Source organism: Mus musculus, chromosome 9, assembly GCF_000001635.26.
Source record: "Mus musculus strain C57BL/6J chromosome 9, GRCm38.p6 C57BL/6J".
Lineage (NCBI taxonomy): Eukaryota > Metazoa > Chordata > Mammalia > Rodentia > Muridae > Mus > Mus musculus.
The window spans coordinates 105689331-105717264 of record NC_000075.6 but is presented as its reverse complement, the minus strand read 5'-3'; the positions used below and the strand labels follow the sequence as shown (position 1 = coordinate 105717264).

Genomic DNA, 27934 nt, shown 5'->3' with positions numbered 1-27934 from the left:
CCACAAAGCCGTGAAATACCATGAAAAGTTATTTTGTGTATAAGAATATTTAGTTACAGAAATTTATGTGTGTGTATATGTGTGTGTATATAAATAATTTAAAACATAGCAGGGATACAAGCACAGTAGTACATACCTGTCATCCCAGAATTTGGGAACCAGAGGCAGGAGGATTATGAATTGGAGGCCAGTCAGAGCCATACAGGAAGACCTTCTATAAAAGAAACAAAACCAAAAATAGAGGCATCAGCAAAAAGTAAGGTACATACCAGTTTTTTAAAAAGACATCTTAATGCCAAAAGAACAAGAAAAGTAGCAGAAGAAAATTAACAAGTAGTTTTTTAAAAACAAATGGATTGCTGTCCCTTCATGTATTTTAGAAATCTATCCATTTTCTAAAATGAAAATGGATTTATTTTTTGCTTTGGTACTTCTACTTTTGAAATAGTGTCAATATTTCAAATTTGAATTTAAGCCATTCACACATATATAAAATATGGTTTTAAGGTGACTTAATTCTGCTTTGAGGTATCTGCTGGGATTCCAGGAGAGCCGGGGTCCCCCGGGGAGCCAGGACCCCCTGGACGGAAGGTAAGTGGGAATATTTCCTGTAAGATCTTTACACTTTAGAGCTCAGGGCACAGGCCTGCCACTTTTCAGGTGCACACACCGTCTGCCTTTGCTGCCTGGTGACATATTTCACTATTCCCTGTGTGTTCCAGAAAATGGGGCAAATTAAATATCTCCCTCAGGAAGGAAGAAATATAGGGTGAAGGTGAAAAATCAAGCCAAAATGAGGTTCTCTTCCAAAATATTTTCTTTTACATTCATAGGTTGGTTTATTTGGGAGATGGCACCTTGCAGGTTTCAGAGAGTGAGTTCAAGAGTCAGTTCTCCTCTTCTATCACATGTGTCCTGGTGACTGACCTCAGGTCATCAGGCTTGCTGACTCTACCCTTACCCACTGAGAAGTCTCAGCAGCCTGAGATTCTGCACTCTTCATGAGTGGGTTTGGTTATCCGTCCAGTCACGGTTTCTATCCTACATTCATTCAGTGAATGAAGTATGCATGTGTGTGTGCACATGTGTATATGTGTGTTATGTGTGTGGGGTGTGTGCACATGTGTATGTGCATGTGCACATGCATGAAATGATGAGCAGTGTATGTGATTGAAGTTGTGTTCCTGTGGAACATACCTGGAGATTGTGTGGAGCACCATGGCACTTTTCTCTCAATGTTTCTGTTTGAGAGAAGCCAAGACTTTCTGCTCTAGGATGGGACTGTTAAAAAAAAAAAGCTAAGTCAACTTTGTTCTTTCCACTCCCCACCCTCTCCCCGCCCCATCCTGCCCTTCGCTGCCCCGCCCCCTCCCCACCCCTCCCCACCTGCCCGGACATACACATGTGTATATTCACTCATTTGGGGAGAGATGCTGAGTGAGCTTTTCAGGTGTCTGAGGCTGAGCTGACCCCTTTGTCCATCAGCCGTGGATAGGAATGACCTAAGTTCATCTTGGGCTGCTGTATCACAGCGGAGCTATAATACCAGGTGGGAGCTTCCAAGACTTGGGAGGCAGCTGAGAACAGATGGCTCAACCTTTGCTAGTGGCAAGCTGAACACCTGCTCCAGGGCTCTGTGGACATCCGTCAGGTGGGCAGCTCCCTCAGGTTCTGGGCATCTCTGCCAGGATTTGGGGAAAGTGGCCTTGAAGGTTTGTGTGCACATGCACACCCCTAGTGCCATCTTTCACGAGGCAATGTGTGTCCTAACTGTGTTCTTTGCTCCTTTAACTTTAAAGGAGTAAACCCTTTTCAAAGGGTTCGCAGGGAAGTGTGGGTACACATCCTGGCCTACTGAGGTCTAAGTCTGCAGCCATAAGACAGATTTTGCTTACTTCCTTTCCTAGGGTGTGAAAGGGGCCCGAGGACTGGCTTCGTTTTCCGTATGTATCTCCTTTGCATCACGGCGCTCTGAGCATGCCATTAACTTTATTTTTAAACTTCATGACCCAGAGATGTGGTTAATTCCCCATGTTTTATTTTTGAACTGCAGACATGTGACCTCATTCAGTACGTGCGGGACCACAGTCGTAAGTACTCTGCATAAAAACGATCCCCCTACCCCACTCCCAGTCTATCAGCCTCTTAGAAGGAAGTTAGCCAAATGCGCTCTCAGAACAGATGCAATTTGCCAACATTAGAGATGCCAGAAGTAAATTTTGAGTCCATGGGGAGGTAGTGGTGCCTAGTATATCATCTCCCCTCTTTGGTGCCAGGGTGTGTGTGTGTGTGTGTGTGTGTGTGTGTGTGTGTGTGTGTGTGCTGGAACCTGTTCCCAGTGTGGTTCAGTTATGTACACTGTAGGCTTTAAACCTGGGGCAGATGGGGGTCAGAACACACCCGATGGTCAGATCAGTCGAGTTTGAGAGACTGTTAGTGTCAGACAGTAACCAACAGGACTGAGGTCTGCAGTGGAAAGAGGCGGCTGTGTTAATGTGGCCTGGGGGGTGGGAGCCCCGGCTTTGCTCTGTACTCTGTTACTCTTTTCCTGGAATGATTGACGGGAAAATGTATAGTAACACTTATTCTGCCTATAATTTTCTCTCTCTCAAAAATGTAAAAATCCAAAAGGTTTTCAGATTTGGCAAAAGCGCTTCTGGATTTAAGACCCTCACAACAGGGCGTAACGTAACCCTTAGTGTTGTAAATACCCACTGATGTTATAATTCTGTATTTACACACACCTACATTGTATTGAATATGAGTTTAAATATGTATAATACTTCCTGAGTAAATACAGCAACTGAGAGGAAGAGTTAAAAGTTTCTTTAAGACATTTTATCTGGAGAAAACCCAGATAAAGCAGACCCCATTTCTATAGAAGGTGATACTCTTAGAAACACAGAGCTTAAAAAGCAAACACTATTTGCTTTGTATATGATATGCGTATGTATGTACCTTAGTGTATGTGTAACACATGCATACGGAAGCCAGAAGAGGGCATCAGATCCCTTGGACGGGAGTTACAGATGGTTGCGAGCTACTGTGTAGCTGGAAATCCTCTCCAAGAAAAGCAAGTGCTCTTGGCCACTGAGCTCTCCTTCCAGGCCCAGACATACAGAATCTTAATGGCTCTAGAAGTCATTGAGCCACGCTGCTCAGGACTCTGCCTTTCCCGTAGCAGAAAGGATCACAGGTGGGGATTCACGCCTGTACCGTGAGCCCATGGAGAGAGGTCATTTTGAGATTGAATTTGCACAGTAGGTTTCTCCCTGACGCATGAGCCAAGTGACTAGTAACGACAAGTGTCGGAACCAAGAGTGGGGCCTGCTCCTTCACAATGTGAGGGTTCCACCCAGCATATCTGGCCCAAAGTACACAAAGTTGTTTCAGAAGTATGAATTAGAACCCAAAGGGAGTTAATAACTTTTATTTTATAAAGGCACATGGCCATGCAATATGGTCAGGGCTTCTTCTGGGCCTGGCCTTGCAGGGGAAGGGGCCTCTGTAAATTAGTGGCCTGAAGCAGCACTACCCAGTAGGACAATCTGCCATGGTGGAGGTGTCCCCTGCACCATTCAGCAGCCTAGCTGGGTACAAAGATAAAGAGTGTCACTAAGAAGCTAAATTTTGCATTCAATTATTTGAAATGTAAACCAGTACCCGTGGCTTGTGGCTATACAGTGTGGTCCAGCCAATGTTTATTTCTTCCAGAGTGTATCTGTCACTTTTAATTATATGATACACAAATATATCCATTCTCAGGGGGACCCCTCCCAGACGCCCAAACATTTTGATTGCTGACATAATGTCACATACGGAAAAGGTCACATCTGCCCTCAATGTGACAAGCTGCAGCCAAAACATGGGCACACTAAATACAGTGTGTGAACTCACCTTCAGTTTATAAACTCTGGTCTGTCCCCAGGAGATCTCGTTATGTATATATATAAACATCCTAAACTGAAAAAAATCTGAAATCAGGAATACTAGCAGTCCCAGCCTTTCAGATAAGAGAGACTCAGCCCATGCAGATATATGTGTACAAATAGACACACTCATATAGACAAATACACACAATTTTACGTGCACACACATATGTGCACGTGTACATACGTGAGCTTAGGATGTAGGTCACTGGTGGATCACTTGCCTAGCTTGGGCAAAAGCCCGGGCTCAATCCTCAGCACTGCAGAAAACAAAAGCAAAAATAAGATTCGGGCCTTTGGGGCTGAGGCTGTCACAGAGTGCTACAGTCTTTAGCTAATCATGAGGAAGTGACACAGGCCCTGGGCTTGGTCCCCATTCTCCCTTATGCTGCTTCACAAAAAAACAACCAAACAACCAACACACATACAGGATGTATGCATGCATGCATGTGTGTATATGTGCATATAGTTGACATCTATAGATATGTAAGAGGTTATAAAGAGGGGCCAGGACCCTCTAACTTCCTAAATTGAGCTCAGCTCCTGCGACACCATGGTCCCTCTCAGACAGAGGGTCTCCATATCCCACAGCTGCCTTTAGGGTGCTGATTTATGGCTACCTGTTGTCCCTCCTCCCCCACCCCCACTCTGGATGGAACCCTGCTGTACCAGCATGCAGGTCACGGTCTATGTTTTCTCCAGACTGTCTGTGGCCTTGAGTATTGAGTGGACATGGTCCCACTGCTGGTCAGTGATTTTCCTGAGCAGTTTAGAGCCCTGGTGTCCTACCAAGTGATAACCCAGTCTCTCTTGTTCTTCCTCCCCAGCTGGCAGACATGGTGAGTGACCTTCATTTCCATCAGACTTTACTCAAGCTCCAGGGTGTCTCCCATCCGGAAGCCAAGATCAAGCATGGCGATGATAGAATTGAGCCTGGCCTTCCTTTGTTCACACTCAGAGCAAACACTTGGCCTTGAAGGACTCATCCGCTATAGCTGTGTTTCACTACAATTTTCCAAACCAACTGGAAGCCCTTTTGTTGGGAGGCATATGCTAATGACATGCATCTCTGTCCACCTACCTGATTTCTTAAAATATCCTTCCTCCCTCCTCTTTCTCTCATTTCTCCTCAAATCTCTCTTCCCACTCCACCTCTCCCTTTCTCTTCCCCCATCTCTGTCATGTCTTCTCTGTAGTTCAGTAATTAGGATGCAGAGGGCAGAATGAGAATAGAATCAGATAACAAGTGAGAGAAGTGTGGTGGAGAGGATGCTGAGGCCTAGGTAGCTTGTGCTTAATGTTAACTGCCAACCTACCTCAGTGGCTTTTAGTCTCCTTTTTTGTATACTTTACCAATGTTTATTACATGATACATTTGTATCAGTCTGAGATACAAATGTATATGTATATGTATACACACATACACATATATGTGTGTATATGTATGTATGTGTGTGTATATATATGTATATATGTGTGTGTATATATATTTTTTCTCTTATATGAATTTACCAGCCTTTGACCTGTGCTAACTCAGTCCTTTAATAAGGACTTACTGAAAACCTGTGATCTAGACTCTTGTTTTGAGCTGGGGTCAGGGTTGACAGCAGACAAAATCCATTACACATTTCCATTCTCATGGAGAGTCCAGATAGAAAACAAATGGATAAATTCAGAGTCTGAAATAAAGCACAGGTTGTACTGTAATGGAATAAAGTCAGGAGCAGAGGTTGATACTTTTCAGATCGGGGCTTTTCCCTGAAGCAGCGAACTTGAAGTCAGGACTAAAGGAGCCACAGTTTTCTGAGTGTAAGGCAAGAAATACAAATACCAGCGCTGTGGAACAGAGCAGACTTAGGCAGTCCCTGGAAAGCGACAGAGAGAAGTATCCTGCGGCACAGTGGTAGGGAGAGAGTAGCATGTTAAAAGCAAAGGAGGTCTAGCTAGAAGCTGCATCAAGCTGGCCAGACGGACTTCTGATCCATCTCAAAAAGAAAGTCATGTGCTCTCCCTCACAGCCTGTCATACGTATGTGAGTAAAGCTATGTGTGGGTGCAGCAGCCCATGGCGAGGGGAGAACAGGAAAGGATAAATATTGGTGGTGAGCAAGGAACAGGTAAGGAACCCAAGTCAGGACAGGGGATGGAAAGCGAGGTGTTTTTCTCGTCTTCACTGTGTTGTGGATTCCTTAGGTTTGCTTGTGGGTAAGTGGATAAAAATAGACTTGACAGCAATGCTGCAAAAATCCGATGCAGAGGGGCTGTTCTAGCTGTGTAGAAGTTCACTAAGAAGTATGGACTTTGGGTCTGTCTAATCTCATAATCATTTATCGCAAATAACTTTCAAATAAGAAGTCTCAGTCACTAATAAGGCCAGAGAACAAGTTGGTAGGGTGGGTGCTGGTGGAGGTGGAGACGCCACCTGCCTTGTGTTAGGCAGAAGCCATCAGCACAAACTCTCCAGAGCTCTTGGGCTCCTGGAAAGAGCATGCTGGGTTTGAGGCGAGCCCTTAAGTATATTTTTTTCCCCATTGAAAACTAAAAGTTTTTCTGTATTTCCAGGCTGCACTGTTAACCCCTTCTTCCCTGTATCCCTAAATTATAACCAGCATCATTGCTGGTTTTGTACTGTAGACAAAACAACCCAAACACAAAGCGAGAAGCACCAGGTCCACACTTTGTTAGGATTCGTTCACCTTTTAATTGTAAGATTAACATGACTTTGACTTTTGAAAAATCCGATCATCCCACTAATTAGACTCGGAGGCTAATAAGTTTGTCCCATCTCCCCTGAGATGATGTGATCTGGCATCAGCATGTACTGTAACTGGCCATGGATCTGGCATCAGCATGCACTGTAACTGGCCATGGATGTGGCATCAGCATGCACTGTAACTGGCCATGGATGTGGCATCAGCATGCACTGTAACTGGCCATGGATGTGGCATCAGCATGCACTGTAACTGGCCATGGATGTGGCATCAGCATGCACTGTAACTGGCCATGGATGTGGCATCAGCATGCACTGTAACTGGCCATGGATGTGGCATCAGCATGCACTGTAACTGGCCATGGAAGCATCCCTTTTGTCTGGGAGCTCTGTAGCCCAGGATGACCTTGAACTCCTGACCCTCCCGGCTCTACTGTTCAAGTGTGTGTGTACAGGCATAAGCTACCATATCTGTCTTCTGTGATGCCCAGGATCAAACCCAGGACTTTGCACATGCCAGAAGAGCACCATACTGACTGGGCTACATCCCTACTCCCTTATCCTCCGTTTGCTTTTAATTATAAGAGGAGTCTCCACAGCCATTCCTTGAAAGTTCTTGTCCCTTGTTTCTTCCTCATTAAGTGAAATGAACTTGTGTTTCAACATGATTAAAGTACAGATGCGAATGACCATGCCTTTGAGTCGGCTTCTGCGGGGTTAAGGACATTTCCAAACAGGTTCTACCATCTAGAAGGGACTGGGTAATTAACTTACAAGTTTAATCCCAAATCATGTTGATTTTAGACTGTTTTCTTTTCTGCTTATCCTGGAGGAACATATAGCCAGCTTTTAGAACAGCCATTTTAATGATTCAAGCTGTAAACATTTAATATTTTATATGTTTTAATATTTGGGTTATTAATTATTTAATGCTTAAATATTTGAATAGTTAGCATTTAAAATGATTTTGCTTTCCGTGTATTGCTTGTAGGCAAACATCCTACATGACAGGAAGCATGGTTTTTTGTTTTTTGTCTTTCAGGAAAACCTGAGTGCCCAGTGCATCCAACTGAGTTGGTGTTTGTCCTGGACCAGTCCCGGGATGTCACAGAGCAGGACTTTGAGCGAATGAAGGGGATGATGGTCTCCCTAGTTAGGGATGTCAAGGTTAGGGAGGCCAACTGCCCCGTGGGTGCCCGCGTTGCCATCCTAGCCTACAACTCCCACACCAGGCACCTCATCCGCTTCTCAGATGCCTACAGGAAGGACCAGCTGCTCACGGCGATTAAAGCTCTTCCTTATGAGAGATCCTCCGACAGCAGGGAGATTGGCAAAGCCATGAGGTTCATCTCCAGGAATGTCTTCAAGAGAACCCTTCCAGGGGCTCATGTGAGAAGAATCGCCACGTTCTTTAGCAGTGGTCCATCGGCCGACGCCCAGACCATTACCACAGCCGCCATGGAGTTCAGTGCCCTGGACATTGTACCTGTGGTGATTGCGTTCAGCAACGTGCCCTCGGTCAAGCGCGCCTTTTCAGTAAGCACTGCATAAAGCCCTTTTTATCCCTGTATTTCACCAATCTTCAGAAACATCATAAGAAAATACATAGCTATATTTTCTTGCCTTTCAGAACAAGGTCATTCCAGTTAGCTAAATACAAGGGTAGGTGCTTCATTGCTATTTACCAAGCACTGTTCATTATCCTGTTCATTATCCTGTTGAATTCTCACAACTACTGTGCAAAGATGAAGATAGGGGTTTTGTTTTTCTTTCTCATTTTGTAAATGAAAGGCTGAGCCTAGACAAGGCCCACTTCTGGTCCAGGTTCCACAGTTGTCAGAGCAGAGTGGTGATGTTAGGGTTTGATGCTAAGTTTGCTTCGCCACAGCTTTCCCAGCTGCTTACTGCATGGCCTCTGCCTCCAAAGATACTAAACTCAGGAGGTTAGTAAACAGATAGGAGTGTCCTTGAGATGGTCATGATAGTGGTCATTGCTGTGTGGTTTTGAAAAGCTAGCACACCCCTGTAATCCCAGCACTTGGGAGGCAGAGTACGAGAATCAGAAGTTCAGGGGCTTCCTTACCTACCTGGTGAGTTCAAGGCTGGTTTGGGGCTATATGAAAAATCTGTCTCAAAACCTCTTCTATGGGTGTGTGGAAACAGCTCAGGAAAGTGCATTAGGACCTGAATTTCAGGTCCCTAGCACCCACACAATGGCTAAGCATGAAAGTGTACAGTTGTAAGCCCAACGCTGGGCAGCGACAGATGGCACCCTGGAGCTCACTGGCCAGCCAGCCCGAAAGAGTGGCTGAGCCCTAGATTCATCTATCTCAAAAATCAAGATAGAGAGTGACTAAGTAGTGAGAAAGACATCTGGATAGCCCTTGGCTTCCCCATGCATGTCATACGCATGTACAAATACACAAAAGATCCATGTATCACACAGCCACATGAAAGCAAAGTAAATAAACAGAGAGGCTAATTTTTTTTAAACTTCATTTATGTAAAAGTCCCCAGCTTATAAAAGAAAAGCCAGTCCAACTAAAGCGTCTTCCATTAAGGATTAAACCTAGCTTGTAGCATCCCTCAGTAAACCACCTGGGATGGAGACATCCACCCCTTGCCATCCTTAATCGAAAAAGACACACTGGCCCCAACAAAGTATCCTTCCAGTGGGTACTGCCCCAGTGTGATGTTGGGCTCCCCCGTTTATAGCGAGCTCCAGACAGCAGGACCAGAGTATTAGGGAATACATGGGAAATAAGTCTCAACGTTTGACAGTTCATGTAAAGAGTAAATGTCTCACTGCTGTGCCTTGGGACCCAGAACATCCTAGCAAGCACAAGGGCGATTAGCTTTGCCCTTTTTAGTAGCTTGATGCTGTTTAATACTAATGGGACTGGTGTAGCACAGGAGATGGCTATTAGCATCAGTGGACTCCGAATTATATAAACAAAAAAGGACTGATTCGTCCAAAGGATACTGTAGGTAGATTAGGAAAGGCTGGGTCTAAGCCATGCAAACAAAGCCTCGAAATTCTGTAAGTGATTTTGGTGAGAGCGCCCTTGCAAGTTTAGTCATAAAGGACAACTTCATACCCTGACAAAAACACTTGGTGGTATTTGTGACACGTACCCACTCAGAAAGTACAGTGTATGAAAGGTATTGTGGTTTGGGGTTAGGTGTTTGGGTTGGGAGTTTATCAACCTTTTGCTGTGAACATCCACAAAGACAGTTTCTCGATTCTACCTAAATTGCCTAGAGATTCTCTAAGTAATGCTCGATTTCCAAAAATCGGGTCTTGTGGAGCAGAGAAGACAGCCCAGGAGTGAAGCACTTTGCCTGGGATCCAGTGTTTGAGTCTCCAGAATCCATGTAAACTCAGTGCAGTCGTGAGTCTGCAATCCCAGCACTTCCTCACAGGGATGGGGCAAAGAGAGGATCCGCTGTAGTTCATGGGCTAGGCTGAAACGCACAGCAGCGAACAACCCCTGCCTCACCTACGGTGGAAGGCAAGGACCAACACGCAGTGCTGTCCTCTGACACATGTCAAGATCATCCAAAGCTGCTGCTGCTGCTGCTGCTGCTGCTGCTCCTCCTGCTCCTGCTCCTGCTCCTGCTCCTGCTCCTGCTCCTGCTCCTGCTCCTCCTCCTCCTCCTCCTGCTCCTCCTCCTGCTCCTGCTCCTGCTCCTCCTCCTCCTGCTCCTCCTCCTGCTCCTGCTCCTGCTCCTCCTCCTCCTGCTCCTGCTCCTCCTCCTGCTCCTCCTCCTGCTCCTCCTCCTGCTCCTGCTGCTGCTCCTGCTCCTGCTCCTGCTGCTGCTCCTGCTCCTGCTCCTGCTCCTCCTCCTCCTCCTGCTCCTGCTCCTCCTCCTGCTCCTCCTCCTGCTCCTGCTCCTCCTCCTCCTCCTCCTCCTGCTCCTCCTCCTGCTCCTGCTCCTCCTCCTGCTCCTGCTCCTCCTCCTGCTCCTGCTCCTGCTCCTGCTCCTGCTGCTGCTCCTGCTCCTGCTCCTGCTCCTGCTCCTCCTCCTTCACCTTCACCACCACACTCAGTCCCACTCAAAGATTCTTAATTTGTTTATTATTTATTTTTAAACAACAACAAACCTCAAAAATGTGGGCAGCAGCAAGTGAAGGATCTGAGGCCAGACTCGGCCCCAGGTTCATTACGGTGTCAAATGTTCAGCCCCGAGTTTGCCAGAGCTGTTCTGGGCTCTGGGAGTATAAGGAGGAGCTTATATCTGCCCTTGAGGGGCCTAGGCTTGCTGTCTAGGGGGCTTTAGACAGAGGCCAGCATGCCAGCTGGTTAGAACCGGATGCCTGATATGGTTAGCTTTAAACAGAGGCAAGCATGCCAGCTGGTTAGGACCGGATGCCTGATATGGTTAGCTTTAAACAGAGGCCAGCATGCCAACAGGTTAGAGCCGGATGCCTGACACAGTTCGTGGAAAGTCGCTTTGCTCTATTTCTGCCTTTTTGTTTCTTGTGACCATTTTTACATCCTGTGCCTTCCCTGGACTTAAACCATTAGTTGTTATCATTATGATTTTGTTGTGGTTGTTTTGGTCTTGGGATGGGGTTTGGGGGGGGGGTTGGGGGGTGTTGTTTTGTCTTAGGGACTTTCTATCTCTGGCTGGCCTAGAACTCTGAGAGATCTGCCTGTCCTGCCCCCTGAGTACTTAGGCATTATTAAATTTTACTTTTAAGAACAGAACCCTAAACTCAAGTAGCACAGTATCTGAGGGTCATATTTTAAAATGCCCTTCACATTTATCATGGCTTCTCTAGATCTCCATTCACCTGAGAGCTGAAAAGGCACAGCTGAAATCTGGTACCTGTGCAGTTGTGTCAGGGTCTCTAAAGCTCCAGTCACCCTTGGGGTTTCAAGTGCTGTGACGAAACACCATGGCCAAAAGCAACTTGGCAAGGAACACGTTTATTCTGTTTACAGTTTCCCATTCTAATCCATCACTGAAGGAAGTCAGGGCAGAAACCACATTGGCAGGAACCTGGAGGCAGAAGTTGACCCAGAGGCCATGGAGGAGAGCTGCTTACTGTCTTGCTCCCTGTGGGTTGTTCTGTCTGATTTCTTAGAGCACCCAGATCTACCTGTCCAGGGGTGGCACCACTCCTTGTGGGATGGGCCTTTTCACATCAGCCGTCAATCAAGGCATTACCCCTGCGAACTTGCCTCTAGAGAGCATTTTCTCAACTGTGGGTCCCATGTCTCACAGAGCACTAGCTGTGTCAAGTGGATATAAGTCTTGCTAGCACAACTGACCTTCCCAACCCTCTCTGTGCATTCTAAAGGAAGACAACTTTCCAGTCTAGTAGAATGCCATCTCTTTCTTATGTGCCATCTTACGGAGTCCTGTGATGACTATGAGAGAAAAATCACCCAACCACCCAGGAATGCCCACACTTCATCTGCAGCCTTGTTAGCTGTACTCTCAGCCTTGCTGGCACATCTTTGCATTTTTTTCAAGAAAACAAGCAATAAGAGAAACACAGAAACTTACCATTTTAAATCCCCAGCTGACATTCAGTTCAGGGATTTCTGGGGTTTTTTTTCTTTTTTTGTTTTTTTTAATACTACAGCACCCCCATGCTAAGCAATAGGATCAGTGATCCCTAAAACAACATCTTCCAAACTGTATGAAGAGATTACTCGCTGGGGTGTCGGGAGTATGCAGGTCGCCAGTGAACTCTTCCTAATGGAGCAGCTCATTAGAATCAGTGAGGAAGACCTGTGTCCCGTTTTATATCCTTGTGCGGATACATGATTAAATGTGAGCATCCATTATTAGGCAGGGTCATTGCCAGAAATGTGGAAGTTGTTACACCGTAGACACATAGAACACAAAGCTAGTTAGCAGATGACAACATTCCCTGGACAATCTCCCGAGAAACATCACTCTTAATTACGTAAGGACCCGCTGATGCACAGCTAAGGCATAAAAGCAGCTAGAGCATGGAAGCTGGTCCTTGTGAGGGAAGAGCAAACCCGGTGCTGAAGCCTTCTGGACCCCACGCCTATCCTGGGCTCGCTTTCCTTGCCTGTAAAGCAATGAAGCTGGCTTATGTGGTCTCTAAATTTTCTTCAGGCTTATTATGAATCATGATGGGCAGCAAGAAAAATCCTTGTGGCCCACTCCGGCCCTGGATGTCCTTCCCACCCTCTCTGAGCTGACTGGCTGGGTTTCTTGTCACTCTTTACGAGAAGACATTTGCACGGTCCATGAGTGACGCAGATGCTACTGAAGATGGCGAGAGGAGGCCAAGCATTGTGTTCCACTGCACGGCGTCCCATTGGTGTCACTACAGCTCCTGTGCCCCTCCCTGCCCAACCTCCATGGCTGTCCCCTTGGGACACATCATGCTTGCTTTTATTGTTTTCTGCTGCTTCGCCCAACTATGGAGCACTCTGCTCCTTTCTCCATGGACTCGGGTCTAGAAATATAACCCACACCTTCAGTTCTCACAGGCGCTCTAAGCCTTTACCTCTAACCCAGGAAGAATATCAAGGAAAAGCAGTGGGCAGCTTGAGGGGAAGCTGATGAGCGCAGACCCCTCCATCTGCTCTGTGTGAGATAAAAGAAAAACAAACAAACAAACGGGCAGAGATAGGGCTAAGTCTTGGGGAGATGCCCTCCTCCATTCTTCTATTTTCCCTCATTCCTTGAGCCACCAGAATATAAGCAAAGTGACAACCAAAATTAGTGGTGACACTGTTTAATGTTTTCTTGTGAGCTAGGTATCACAGAAGCAGGCTCAGGCCCAGGCCTAGGTGGCTTTCTTTCCTGAAACACCCCAGTCCCTCCACAGTGGCAGCACATCATAGCCCATCTAGGAAGCTAGAGGATGAAGTCTTGACTCTGCCCTAGCAGGTAAGACTCTGCACTGTTGGTGGTTTTGAGAGGCATCCACAGTGTTTCAAGTGAACCACACCTTTGGCTCACCTGAACAGTGATGAGTGACTGGTGAGGAAGCCTGGGCCCCCTCAGAGAGCACGAAGAGCAGATAAGGATTCGACCACTGACCAAGATTAGCAAACTTGCCCGTCAACTGTGAGATGACTGATAGGTGAAGAAAAATTATAGTGATACTATCCTGTGGCTAAGATGGGTCAGACGATGTTTGTTTGTTTCCAGGGAATCATTCCTAGACTATCAAGTAAAATAGCTCTCCTCTCTCCCTAGTGAGCCTCAATCCCATACTTAATCCATAGAGGTGTAATCACAGAGGTCCTAGCTACTTAGGGTTACACCATTTCTCTGACCAGAGACAACTGAACCATGGCAGAGAATCTGAACTGTTCTTTTAGGGGTTGAGAATCGGAGTCCCAAGGGATGCCAGGCTGTCTAGAGCAGCAGTTCTCAACCTTCCTAGTGCTTCGACCCTTTTAATACAGCTCCTCATGTTGGGGTGACGCTCAACCATAAAATTATCTCTGTTGCTACTTCACAGCTACATTTTTGCTACTGTTATGAAACATAATGTAAATACCCACTTAATAGTCTTAGACAGCCACTGTAAAAGGATCATTCAACCCCCAAAAGGGTCTTGACTCATAGGTTGTGAACCAATGATCTAGAATTAACCACCTGCAGTTACACAGTGGGCTATATTCTATATTCTATGTTCTCCAACAGTGCAGAGTCTCTCCTGCTAGGGCAGAGTCAAGACTGCATCCTCTAGCTTCCTAGATGGGCTATGATGTGCTGCAGCTGTGGAGGGACTGGGACGTTTCAGGAAAGAAAGCCACCTAGGCCTGGGCCTGAGCCTGCTTCTGTGATACCTAGCTCACAAGAGAATGTTAAAACAGTGTCACCACTAATTTTGGTTGTCACTTTGCCTGCATTATAAAGAGCAGCCCTTGGTTTCCTGGTTCCCTGGGACTCGTTGTGAGGTGCAGGAGTGGGAGGGTAGAGGGCAGGAGTGGGGGGGGGCTCATTCTTTTCCATAACTGACTTGAGTGTAGGCAGTCTCTCTTGACCAGTGTTAGTATTTCTCTGAGCTTCAGTTGCTCTATATGAAGAATAAGGATGGGGAATTCCCCCCAGATGGCTGGGTGACATGAATAGGAAATGCTTTATGCGCTCTGCTCACCCATGCCACCCACTGTGTGCCACTGACTGGGACATTCTATTAGATCGAGTAATAGAATTCCCCTTTGACAGCTCAAGGAAGAGTCAAGAGTTAGAACCAGCTGGACCACCTCCCAGCATCCTTGTGGGGTTGCCCTCCCCTGACCTCAGCTCTCAAATAAAGCTGGAAGGCTCCTCCATCCCAACGCGCTAAGCAGTTCTTTCTCTCACTTCTGCCTTCTTCCAGATTGATGACACTGGCACATTCCAAGTCATTGTGGTTCCCTCCGGGTCTGATGAAGGGCCAGCGTTAGAGAGACTCCAGCGGTGCACTTTCTGCTATGGTGAGACCCACGGGAAGAAGTGAATTTGATCAGGCCTGCTCAATGTGTTGAGTCAACTTTGGCAGGAGCAGCTGGAACTTGGCCGTAGGGATAGGCACGGCCTAGGGCAGGTCTCACTGGGGTTCGGGACACATACTGGATCTTCCACACATGGAACCTCTCAGCTCAGCCTGTAGGGCCCTTCCAATGCACCCCAGCAGGAAGCTTATACTCCTGGCCCTTCTACTTTAGTGCAGCTTCCAGGAAACAATAATAATTGAAAAACAAAACAAAAACCTTAGCCTGTCTCCTTGCCAAGTTTTTCCATGCTATAAAGGATTTTATATGTTTTCTAAATCTCAAATGTACACATACACACACACACACACACACACACACACACACACACACACACACACACACCTGGCCCCAAAGGCTTTGGAGCAACCTGGCACCTCCCTTCCTGGTCGGGAACTGTTTTTCAGTGCAGTGGGAGCGGAAGACAGCAACTCAGACATCCTCATCCAGGAGTCTTCATAGGCTCCCAAGAGTTAGGCAACAAAAAGATTTGCAGTATTGACTGTGGCGCACAGTCTGTTGGTCTAGCTGGGAAACAGCCTCTCTCCTCCTCCATCTGATGTTCCATAACCATGTGGGAGCCACTGGGGTTGCAGGTAGTCATGACAGCAGGCAGTTCCCCCCGTGTCTGCTCTAGTCTGTCCACTGCTCTCATTATTCTGCCTGATGCTGGCTCTTGTGGTGACAGTTCAAACTTAAGCTACTGGGCTTCTTATGCTCTCAGCACGGTTTTAATTGGTTTACATACACTGTGTCCATCTAGGCTTATAACCACACTGAAGTGTTTGAACTATTATTAGTAACATTGTACAGATGAGGGAGATGAAATCGAGAGAGATGTGATATTCTCCTCAGGGTCCCACAACCAGATCAAACCCAGGGAAGCTGGCTCCAGAGTGCCTTTAATTTTCGCAGACTAAGAGTCTCATTCTATTCCCTGAAACTCTCCCTTTAGACCTGGAGAAAGACCGTATGAGACCTTCTCCATGCACAGTAGTAGGATGCTGGGGTTTGCTGTGTAGATGACCTCACCTGGAGAGAGTGATTCTGAGAAGGGAGCAGACGTTCCCAGATTCCCCCTCTACAGCCCTGGATTCAAGCTCTCTGCTCACACCCTCCAGCCCTGTGGATTGTACTGGGAAGTTTTGGATCCGAGCACTCTCCTTCCTTCACATAAACTGGTGGAGTGCTAGGATCCAGCCTATACGCTCTTAGCTGCGCCCCTGGACATGTCAGCTCCAACAGTGTGCTGATGTGTTGCACGGTCATTAACTGCACATATGTGACAGGGGATAGGCTTTTGGCTCTGAGTCTTGGCTTAAACCCTTGCTTTGTCTCACAGGCATATAATGGAAGATATTTTGGCTGTCATTTCCTGCAATTAAAAACCCCACAGAACAGAGCAAATGGGCAGCCTGCTGTCCCTGATTTAAGAAACGGCTCTGCACACAGGTGACTATTCCGTCATCTGACCACTATTCAGAGTCATAAAATGTCACTAAGCTTCAGTAAGGGACTTCAGCTGAGCCATCTTTATTGATTCCATGAAAAAGCATGAAGATGGAAAGTTTGCTACACCCACAGGATCCACATGCTAGCCATTAGATTGTTCACTTAATAGTTGGTATTTATGGTCCATGCTGATATCTAATTTCCATCTGCATGCTTGTTACTCCATTTCTAACTTCCCCTTTGGTTTCTAAGGAACCCATTCTTACCCTCAGTCATCTACTAACAAACTAGACAGACCCTCAGCATCTGGGTCAGCCTGATGCCCAGTTAGTCACAATCAGTCATACAGAGGCCACTCGGTGGCTTGTTCAGAGGTGACGTCATGTTAGTTATGTGATAAGACCAGAACCTGGACATCCCAGCTCTCAGGTGAAGGGACCACCTTATACCTCATGTGTCCTTATCTCTAACGATAAGAAACTGCAATCTAGCTCAGGGGGTAAAGGGGCCCGTCTCCAAACATGACGATTTGAGTTCAACCCCTAGGACTCACGTGGAAGGAGGAAACTGACTCTCGAAAGTCCTCCTTTGCCTCCACACACATGCTGGGCTATGTGTACCCATGTATAAAACAAGTAAGTAAGTGTCAGAAACACCATTGACAGAAACTTCTAAAAATATAGTGCCTCCATTATGAATGTACTCCCCTGCTTCAGTGGGTTCCATGAAAATAGATGAAATGAATTCTAGAATCCTCTCATTTCTAATTTATCATACCCCCCCCCCATTCATTTATTGTGGTCACATTCAATAAAATCCACTCTCTGTTTTTTCCTTATGGTATGCATGCATAATGAGAGAGGCATATTTATAAAAATGACTTCACTTTATGGAAGAACACTTTTTATAAGGGGTATGAAGTTATGAACTCTTACTTAAATTGAAATAAAAGATGCATTGCCTTTTAAAGCTTAATTTTGAAAGCAGATGAGCTTTTCACAGCTAGTGTCGTGATTAAGGCCCGTAGTTTAGCCTGCACACTGTCAGCACTAGAAGTTCTCTCACAGTGTGTTCTTACACCAGAGGACGAATTGCTCACTTCAAACTTTATACACACAACAGTCAAAATTAAACTTCAATAGAACACAATTTAAAAACTGGTAGCATGGAGTCAAGGACTCACAGCCTGGTATCAGATCTGGACATCTTGGTGATAAACTCTCACTCTTGGTGTCAGAGATATAACTATTTTATGAGCAAAATCTATGTAGTGCCTGCATGCTCAAATAGCTGAGGTAGAACCTTCCTACTCTTTGTCTCGATCTGCTTAGTAACTCTAAATGACTTGGTTTGCAGATCTATGCAAGCCGGATGCTTCGTGTGACCAAGCCAAACCACCCCCCATTCAGTCCTACCTGGACACTGCATTCCTACTGGATGGCTCTCGGCACGTGGGAAGTGCAGAGTTTGAAGACATGAGAGACTTTCTAGAGGCACTGCTAGATCACTTCGAAATCACTTCGGAGCCAGAGACATCTGTCACTGGAGACAGGGTGGCCCTGCTGAGCCATGCCCCCCTCGACTTCCTACCCAACACCCAGAGGAGTCCGGTTAGAACTGAGTTCAACCTAACCAGCTATAGCAGTAAGCGCCTCATGAAGAGACACGTGGATCAGGCAGTCCAGCAGCTGCATGGAGATGCTTTTCTTGGCCATGCCCTCGGGTGGGCACTGGACAACGTCTTTTTAAACACCCCCAATTTGAGACGAAACAAAGTCATATTTGTGATATCTGCTGGGGAAACCAGCCACCTGGATGCGGAAACCTTAAAGAAAGAGTCCCTACGAGCCAAATGTCATGGGTATGCCCTCTTTGTCTTTTCCTTGGGCCCTGACTGGGATGACAAGGAACTGGAAGACCTGGCCAGCCACCCCGTAGACCAGCACTTGATCCAGCTTGGCCGAATTCATAAACCTGACCACGGATACAGTGTGAAGTTTGTGAAGTCTTTTATAAACTCCATCAGGCGTAAGTCAGAAAACTGTTCCTGTACATAAGAGCCTGCTCCGTAATTCCCCAGAAGGGCAATGTGCTGGCGTGCATGCTTGGACACCTCTTGTTTGTCTTCAAGGGCATTGCAGGGTCAGAGAGGAAAATATGTAATAATGGATGGTGGAAGGGAGGACACTCTGGTTCCTAAGCATTTAATTTTCTGGCTCATCATATTTTTTTTTTATGCCTCTGGTTCCTATGGAGAAGCAATCATAACAAGCAGCTGTCCACACATCTGTCTGCACAGAGAGGTGTAGTCTGGGGGGTGTGAAATCACAGCCTGGACTCGGGCTCCCTTGCCATGTAACCCTAACAAGCTACCCTTTGGTAAGAGGTTTCTGCAGTTAACACAGAGAGAGAGAGAGAGAAGCCAGAGAAAAACAGAAACAATTCTTGGCTTTGCTTGGACAAGTTCCAAAGTCTGAGCTGGGAGTGTTAAAGAGATATCGTTTTTTATCGGTCAGAATGAAAGGCATGGCTTTGTATAACTTTCTCCCAACTCCATGACCTTGTAGGATTCACTCACGAGAATAACTGTGCCTGTAAGGAGACAAGCATGGGCTGTTTTTCTTGGCTGGGCGTCCTGAGAAATCTGCAGTCCATTTTGGATGCAGCAGGGATGGCCGAGGAGCCGTGTCCAGATATGAGGCTGAAGGCAGACAGGCAGTGGGTAACTATATCTGTTTTCAGAGCCTGCTGACTCTTGTCCAAGGGAGTGCAGATAAGGAGACAGGCATGCACAGGTTGAAGAAGGCATGTGCGAGTGCCTGGCTAATTCCTAAAGCTGTCATCGTATTGAAGAGTGAGGTGGGATGAGCCTGCAGATGTGCTGAGCAGTGCAGAGAGACTGCTGGTGGGGTTGATGGCAAATCCTACTCAGTGTGAGTCTAGGACCAGCACCAACTACCAGCTGGGGCTGGTTAGACGCAGGCTTCAGCCCCACCCGATGATGTATCTTACCCGAGCTCCCAGGATACACATATACAAGGTTTTAGAAACACGGGTATGGGAATAGTGAGCCCCCCAGAGTGAGATTCATTTCCATAGATTCTGGAACTGAAACCCCAAAGAGGAGTTTTGGGCAAGGGGTCACCCTGAAGGAAGTCTTTTATAAGGGTTGACCAAAAGACCACTTGGTAAGTCTCTGGTAAACTCGAAAAGAAGCTTGCTTGATGGCCCACAAGTGTGGGGGAGAGAGGGTAAGACTTGCCCTGAAATTTCCTTCCTGGTATTCCAGAATTCTTCCTGCTCTTCCCTGCCTGGGCATCCAGTCACATGATCAGATGCCAGTCACATGATCAGATGAGGCAGCCCCTCCCTCTTAGGACAAAAGCAGAAATGTTTTAAGCTAAGAGCAGGTGGGACTCACGGGAGACACAGAGAGTGTTCTGAACACTGAGCGTGATACAGCCGCCTACTCCATTTCCAAAGCTGTGATATCTAGAAAGTGCCATCTTTAAAACACAGCTGCAGGAAGTGAATTCTACCACAGGCCCATGGTCATGCCCATTCAACACAGTGTTCATTGCTGATCATCTACTCTGAGCCACTGGCTGCACCAGTGCTAGGCTTAAAGAATAGACTTGGCCAGATGCCCTCTGAAGCTTCGGATGCCTTCAAAGTGTCTGTGACTCATTTGGCGCACGACCACAAAGCAGACAGCAGGACATGGTCCACTTCAGAGCAGCACATTCCCTAAGGGAGGCAAAGCTGCTGAGTCAGCAACCTTCTACATACTGTTCAAATAAGAAAAGAAAACCCCAAGCCAGATCTGGTGGGCCCAGCACACACCTGTAATGTTTGCTTTGGAGAGGCAGAGACAGGAGGATTGCTGTAAGCCAGCCCAAGCCACTTAGTAAGACCCTACCTCAAAACAAAACTCCTATGTAAGACAAAAACCCTGAAGGCCATATGGTAGAGCATACTGCCCTTCTTGTAAGAGCAGTTTTGAACATATGCCCTGTTGTAGTCCAGGACATGCCTGTTAGTTGGAAGAACCTACTCAACCAGCAAGAGGCTCTGTGTGTGTGTGTGTGTGTTTGCGCGCGCGCGCGCGCATGTGTGCATGCATGTGCCACATGTACATGTGTGAGCCAGAGGACAGCCTCAGGTGTCACTCCTCAGGCACCGTCCTTTGGAGACAGAGATTCCCAGTGATGCAGAACTTGTCCAGCAGGCTAGGCTGGCTGGCCAGTATAACCCAGCATCACCAGTAAATCCTATCTTTTTGTCACCTCCCCAGTGCCAGGATTGTAAGTACTTGACACCAGGCCTGGCTTTTCCAGAAAGGTATTTGCTTAACAAATCTTTTTGACTTCACGCTTTCAGGCATGCATAACACATTTAAAAATTTTTCTCTGTTAAAAAAAAAAAGCTTTGCATTTTCAAATGGATTAAAGCATGCTTTATTGTTATGAAAAATTAATACTCTTCCAAATGAAGTGAATCGGTGAATTGAACCCAAAGGCATGTAGTGTGTTGCTAACATAAAGACCATAAAGGGACTACCCTGTTCCCTTCGCACTTGGATATGCCACAAAAACAAAAAATAAACTCTAATGAGCTCCTATCAAAGGCAAGAGCGTTATTAGGACTGCCTGCGTTTCATAATGGCTGACGACGTTAGGAGCTACAGGCATTTTAATGAAAAGTTGTTTGAATTCACCAACATATTCACTAGAGACTTCTTTCCCAAACTTGGTTTGGGGACTTCTCTGGGACATTTCTCATGCCCTGTGACCATCTTTGGATGGACATTGGCAACTGCTGTGGTACTGTACAGAACAGACAGACCAACGGAGAGCTTTATCGGAGCCTTTTCTCTTTCTAGATGGGATAAACAAGTATCCACCGGTCAACCTCAAAGCCAAGTGCAACAGACTCGGCTCTAGGGATCTGAAGCCGCCCCCACGCCAGTTTCGAAGGTATGTTCATTCCATGTGCTGGGTGTGACGTTTTAGGTAGATGTGAAACCCTCCTGATTCCTCAATTCTTCCTCTTTCTCTCTCTCCCCTCACCCACTTTAGCAGTCAGAAATCTGTTACAGCATATTAAAATATGAATTGAGGGAACTAGAGATGGTTTTTAAATGACCAAGTAGATCTGGCAATAACCAAATAGAGGTTTTTTTCCTCTTTTAAATGAAAAGTCCAATTGTTGAAACAAAGCACCCAATGGGACACTCCAGTAGCAGCAAGTATGCCCAGTGGGCAGATCTTGCTTTTTAAACAGCATCGTGTACTCAAAGGAACTGGGGTTTCTTGGTGCCCAAGACACACTCGGGATCGGGTGAGGAAAGACCAAGCCCAGCCCAAGACAATGGAGATCCTCCAGGGAAGCAAAACCACGGTTAAAACAAAACAAGGCCCCCTACCAGTGTCATGTCTAGAGGGTGAGATGTCCTGAGTCCCCGAGCCTAGTCTCGGACAGCAAGTCCAGAAAGAAGCACGGAGTGATTTATCTAATGTATCGCTGTATGTATGGTACGCACAGCAGCATAAGCTCCTGTGAGGTCAGAGTCCAGCTTTGGGGAGTCGGGTCTCTAGCGTGCACTGTGGGATCCAGGAGCCAACCTCAAGTTATTGGGTGTGTACAGCTGGTGCTGCATGGCTTCCGAGGTGTGGGTGTTATGTGCAGTCTGTATCGTCTGAGGTGACAGAGTGGGACACACAGTCATCACCTGTGTGAAGTTCTTGCCAGAAATGCTTGACTAGAGGTTAATGAGGCCATCATCGCTCGGCAACCCCAGGGTGTGGAACTGTTAGACTGTAGGTCTTGCATCATGGATGAAGGGATAAAGATGAGCTTTGTTTGGGGTGAGAGAACTGAAGACAGGGAAGCTAATCCGAATTCTCTGAACCTTAATTGGATCCTAGAACAGAAAGACAAGGCTAATATAACCATGACTTGGAAACATCTGGGGAGATTTGAGTATGGTCAATACTTGATTGGATGGGCTTCCTGGTGTGTAGAAGAGAATGTTCTTTAAGAGACGTTTGCTAAAGAATTTTAAGGATAGCATGTAAGATGGTTGCGACCACGGTATCAATGACTTCCCCGTTCTGTGTGTGATGTGCATGAACGTGTACACTTGGATGCACATGAAGAAGCCTGAGTCAGGTGTCGTCTTTCTCCTCCTGTACGGGGCACAGTCCCCCCCCCCCCCCTGAGGCAGCATGATGGTCTAGCAAGTCTGGTTGGCAGGCTCGCTTCAGGGATAGCATCTTACCTCGTGCCATGCTGGACTTACAGGGCTGCAGAACCCGGTTTAATGGGTTCTGGGGATCCCATTCCAGTCCTTAAGTTGTGTGGCAAGCTCTTGGCCCACGGAGCCATCAGGTAGCTAGGAGCACTTCTTTGGTAAGCGACTGAACTAACACCCAGCTGTAGGCCATGACCAAGCACCATCACCTGGCTCATGCTTAGACAGACCCCCATTAGCATTAGGGAGGCTTGGTGTGTCTCCCTTGGAGTGTGTGCCCTCTGTGTGATCATCTGGACTGGGCAGGCATTCCCAGCCTGGATGCTAAGGACCCCTGAGAAGCTCCTGCCTGGAGGCTCTGGCTTCCCTCCAGCCATGAAGCGAGCCGGGGAACTGTCCAGCAGCAAATGTTTCCTGAAGTCCAGTGAAAAGCGGCCATGAAGCTAGTCCAAGAGGAGTAGGGCGCCCCCTGCTGCGGGTGCCTGGCACTGTTTAGAGTTGACTGGACTGACACTTGGGCTGAGGCAGGTGTGGCAGCTTCAAGGAACTCTGGAGGGCTGTGCACCTAGGCTTAGCTCACTGTAACTGCTGTTAGTTTTGAATTTTGGGTTTTCTAAGTGATGGAAAAAGAAATTCCTCACTGGGGGCTCAGAGCCTCTGTTCACTTGAAATCCCCAGTTTCTACATTCCAGTGACTGAGCATCTTCCGGCTCCCCTGGCCTCCCTCCCTTTCCCATTCCCTTCACGGGGGCTTGTGGCCTGGCATGCTGTATTGGGAAATAGTGGCATCCTTGCCTTTGTCTTTGCTTGTCTCCACCCAGCCATCCTAGCAGGAAGGTGGTGATATTCTGAGGCACTGTGCCCAGCAGCTAGCTAACTGACAAAAGGGGCCCAGCATCTGGGAATCTGTCTAGAAGCTGGCAGGCCAAGCCATAGGATGGGGTCACCAGAAGATACTGTGTGTCTCCATGCCAGAGCCCAACATCAAAGAAAAATGAAAAACTGTCATGGCGAGGGAGGGAGGAACAGCCATAGAAGAAAATGCTTTTCTTCTCTGCCTTCTGAGGCAGAGGCTTAAGTGTTCATCCTACCGGGCTTGACAAATTTGCAGCCAGCTCCGACTGCAAAGGCAGGTGTCGGCACTAACCGACACACTCGAGAGGCAATTTTAGAAACTGCTTTGTTTGAAGACAGGATCAAGTGGGAAGACAGAATCCTCAGGGCGTTTAAACAGGGAATCTCTCCTTCTCTACGGTGCCCTTGATACAGAGGAGGCTCAGCTTCTCCTGTGAATCTGAAGTGGCCAAGTGGCTGGGGCACCAAGGAATTGAGATGTGGAATGTATACCACTGTCCATGAACTCCCTGGTGGTGTAATCGCCCGGGACTCCCAGGCCGCCCCTAAGTAACTCAAGATGATGATGAGAGGAGTCGGGGCTGCTTCTGAAGCTCCCTCCTGGGCCTTTCAAGTAGAGCGAGGCAGAGAGGAACATGGGATTGAGGAGTCTGCCTGCTAGGCGCAGGGGCTGGCCAGACAGATGAGATGCCACCCCGAGAATGCCGTGCCTCCGGATTACCTGTGGATTTGAGGAAACATGCCGGAGCTGGTCTGTAACAGAAAGGGTGTGGACTCTTGCCACAGGCAATCAAGACAGATGGCCAGAGGGCGAGCCCATAGCAAGGCTTTGTGTAAGCACTCAGCTCTACTTTTACTGAAGACACAAAGCTGCCTACGTGCTGTGCCAGACTCCAAAGCAGAGACAGGCAGAGCCTAAATTGGTGGGCGGTAAAAATGGGCAAGCATCCCTGCCACATGAACAACACATTTGCTTTCTAAAGTACATTTTCTGGATGCACGATATGTATATGGGTATGCACGCACGCGCGCGCGCGCGCACACACACACACACACACACACACACACACTTAGGAATAGAAGCAAGCTCATCTGTGCCACTCATCCCACTGCCTCTACTCAGTAAGCAGAGCATGGCTGCCTCCCGATTATCTACACAGATGGAGGAATCTGTGACCACAAGGAATGGAAAGCTACAGTCAGTACCTGTCCACTCCTGCTTTATCTAGAACATGCCACATCTTGCTTTCTATAAGGTTCACTAGAGCTAGGCTCCAGTTGGAAAATCTGAATTATTTAATCCGAATTCCTGTTGTTGATGCCTGTTGTTGGAGTTACCGACCAGCAAAGTATTCTCCCAAACAAGACACAGTAGAAGACAAATCAGAACAAAACCTAGGTAGTCAATGATCCTTACTAAGATGCTTATTAACTGCTTTATCAAATACAAACGCCCATCTGTAACAGTAGAAAGAATAACCATGAAAGCTAAGGCATGGGCCCAGCACTTAAATAAAGCACTGGCCATGTAAGCACTGAGGGCCTGAATTTGGATCCCAAGACCCCACAGTAAGAGGCAGGTGCAAGGACACCAGGAGCTCACTGGCCACTTGTTACCAGCCAGCTATCTCAAACCAAAGCTGACAGTGCCTGAGGACCAATACCAGGCATGTCCTCTGGCCTCCGCATGAGCACCCATGGGCATGCACACACACAGGAACACACATACCACCCCAGCCCCAAACAAAACAGCACAAAGAAAGGCTTTTAACATGTTTGACCCTTTGTGGAAAAGGTGCCAGGGTTGGGCTTAGAAGTAGTTGCCAATCTAATGATTTTTTTAAAAGGTTTATTTTTAATTATATGTATATATGTCCATGGTGAGTGTGCGCACATGAGTATGGTGGCTTCAGAGGCTAACGGTGTTGGATGCCCTAGAGCTGGGTAAGCTGCTCTACATGGGTGCTGGGAGCCAAACTGACACATCTCCAGCTGTGCTGTTCTTACACCTAAGGGATATAATCAAAGAAACAGGTGGGGAAAGGCGGGGAAGAACCACAGATGAGCTAGCCAAGCCTGAGAACAGTGCTATTTAGACTCAGAAGACATCCTTTGCAGGGAGTCGCGCTCCTTTATCAAAGTGGCCACTGGATGATGGGCTGCCCACAACCCAGTGGATGCACACCCACGGGCATGCGGGCAGCACTAACTGAACGCAGGGTTATTAATGACAAACAAAGGACATTACGTTAGGGAGACAATGGGATGATGGGCACTCAAGGAAACAGGAGGGTAGTGGTGGGCAAATATGACCAAAAGCATTGTATAAATGTAAGAAAATTTAAGATTTTAGAGAACTTCATACATGAATACTGCATCTTCATCACTTCAACTGCCCAACTCCTTCCATATTCCTTTCCAAACTCATTATATATGTGAGATATACATATATATCTCACATACACACACATGTATATACAACCTCTGGGTCCATTTAGCATTGCCCACATGTACCCAGGGCTGACCACTTAGAATTGGACAACCTATGCAGGAGCTTGTCCCTAGAAGAAGTTGCTTCTCCCTCTCAGAAGCCACTGCCACCTGTGGCTCTTCATCTAAGGATGGGAGTGTGTGACTTTTGCCCATCCCTGTTGGTATTCAACTGGTGATGTCAGCATGCTGGACTGGCTCATGCAAGCACGAGGTTGAGAGTTCATGGGTAGGCTTTTCCTGTCATGACTAAGGGACTCTGAAACAGCAGGCATCCTGGTCCTCTGGTTCTTAAAATCTTTCCACCCTCCTTCACAATGTTCCCTAAGTGGTACAGGGACTGCATTGCAGATCTGTCAGTTGGGGTTGGGTACCGCAGGGATATGTATTGTCTGTATTTTGAACAGGTCTGTTGCAAAAGGAAGCTTCTTTGGTGGGGCTTGAAAGATGCACTTGTCTATGGATAGAAAGACAGGTACTTAGAATAATTAGGGATTGTATTCACTTAGGGAGATGGCAGCAGAAGGCTCTGTAGAGTCTATGGCTCTCCAGCCGTGGGTAGTTGGCCAGGTTTACAGTAGTAAGTGTAAATTCTCTCCCACTGAGCAGGCCTCATGATCAAATAGAGAGCTGTTAGCTGCCCAACAAAAGGGGCCACTATTGCACCCTTGGGTGCATGCACTCTTGCTGTCAGGTCACTGCAGCTTATAGGCTTCCACTGGGTAGGACTACCCGTTGCTCCTCTCCCTTGGCAGCTCTTCATGCAGGCTGCTTCTAGATCAGGTCCAGTCAAATTCCTCTAAGTGCCCCTGCCCAGAGTGTCCTCAGCAACAGGCTTTTACCTTCAGGTTCTCAAAGGCAACCAAGAGCAAGGGCAATAGCCCACATTGCTATGGAAACTTGTGTTCTCTTAGCCAACAGCTTGAAGGAGGCGTTTCCTAAGCCTGGCACTGCAGGTTTTGCTAGATGAGGGCATAGCTCTTAGGGACAGCATCAATCACCTCATGTAGTGTACCTGTTAAAAATAGATATATGCACATACCTGTCTATGTACATACATACACACGTATATGTATACACACAACACAGATACATGTAGGTACACACATATATGTATGCACATGCATACCTTTATTAAATGCACTTATGAAATGTTCCTATATGGCTTTTTTGAAATTCTTTAGTGTTCTCTCTCCTTCCTCTTCTCCCCTGTATTATCAGCACCATGATAGGCCAATATAATCTCTACTTAAAATATTTCTTACATTTACCCTGGAGGGGTGGGATGAAGAAGCAGGTATAATGGCTTAGGAAGAAAGGTTGCCATGGAGCCAGTTGGGCTGGTCGGGCTCGGCCTCACGTGTGCTGTTCTCTCTTTTTGTTGTGCAGCTTTGTTCCAGGACCACAGAAAGCCAACCTCAAAGACCACACAGCAGAGGCAGCAAAGCTCTTTCAAGATAAAAAACGCCTTTCAAGTATGCTGAAAGGGGGCAGAGCTACTATTTCAAGTCTTTCCAGAAGCACACGCTATGCCTTTAAACAGGGGAAAGAAGCAATAAAAGCCACTTCTAAACTCGGTAAACGAAGTGCCTGAACAAGTTAGCCATGGTCAGACTCTCGACTTAGCACCGGATCTACCCCTGACCTCCGAGTTCTTAACTGGGCTGCTCACCAGCATCTGAGGACTGCTCTGGGGGGAAGAACAAGCCAGTGGCTGTAGGCAGTCAGGTGCCTTGACCCCCTACACTCATGGGATTAAG

General features: G+C 47.0%; 1 protein-coding gene across 2 annotated transcripts in view; it reads left to right on the top strand.

Moving 5' to 3' along the window:
• Positions 1-27848, top strand: part of Col6a6 (collagen, type VI, alpha 6) — a 138830-nt gene extending 110982 nt beyond the window's left edge. Inside the window, exons 29-37 of one of the 2 annotated variants that reach the window (NM_001102607.1) lie at positions 529-591; positions 1908-1943; positions 2054-2090; positions 4757-4768; positions 7681-8174; positions 14971-15067; positions 17933-18604; positions 21459-21552; positions 27564-27848. In NM_001102607.1, the coding sequence (NP_001096077.1) occupies positions 529-591; positions 1908-1943; positions 2054-2090; positions 4757-4768; positions 7681-8174; positions 14971-15067; positions 17933-18604; positions 21459-21552; positions 27564-27768 (1710 nt within the window). In that variant the 3' untranslated portion in view covers positions 27769-27848. Of the gene's footprint in view, positions 1-528; positions 592-1907; positions 1944-2053; positions 2091-4756; positions 4769-7680; positions 8175-14970; positions 15068-17932; positions 18605-21458; positions 21553-27563 lie in introns of those variants that run through there. The other variant, XM_006511732.4, reaches the window with a different exon arrangement.
• Positions 27849-27934: the final 86 nt, after the last annotated feature.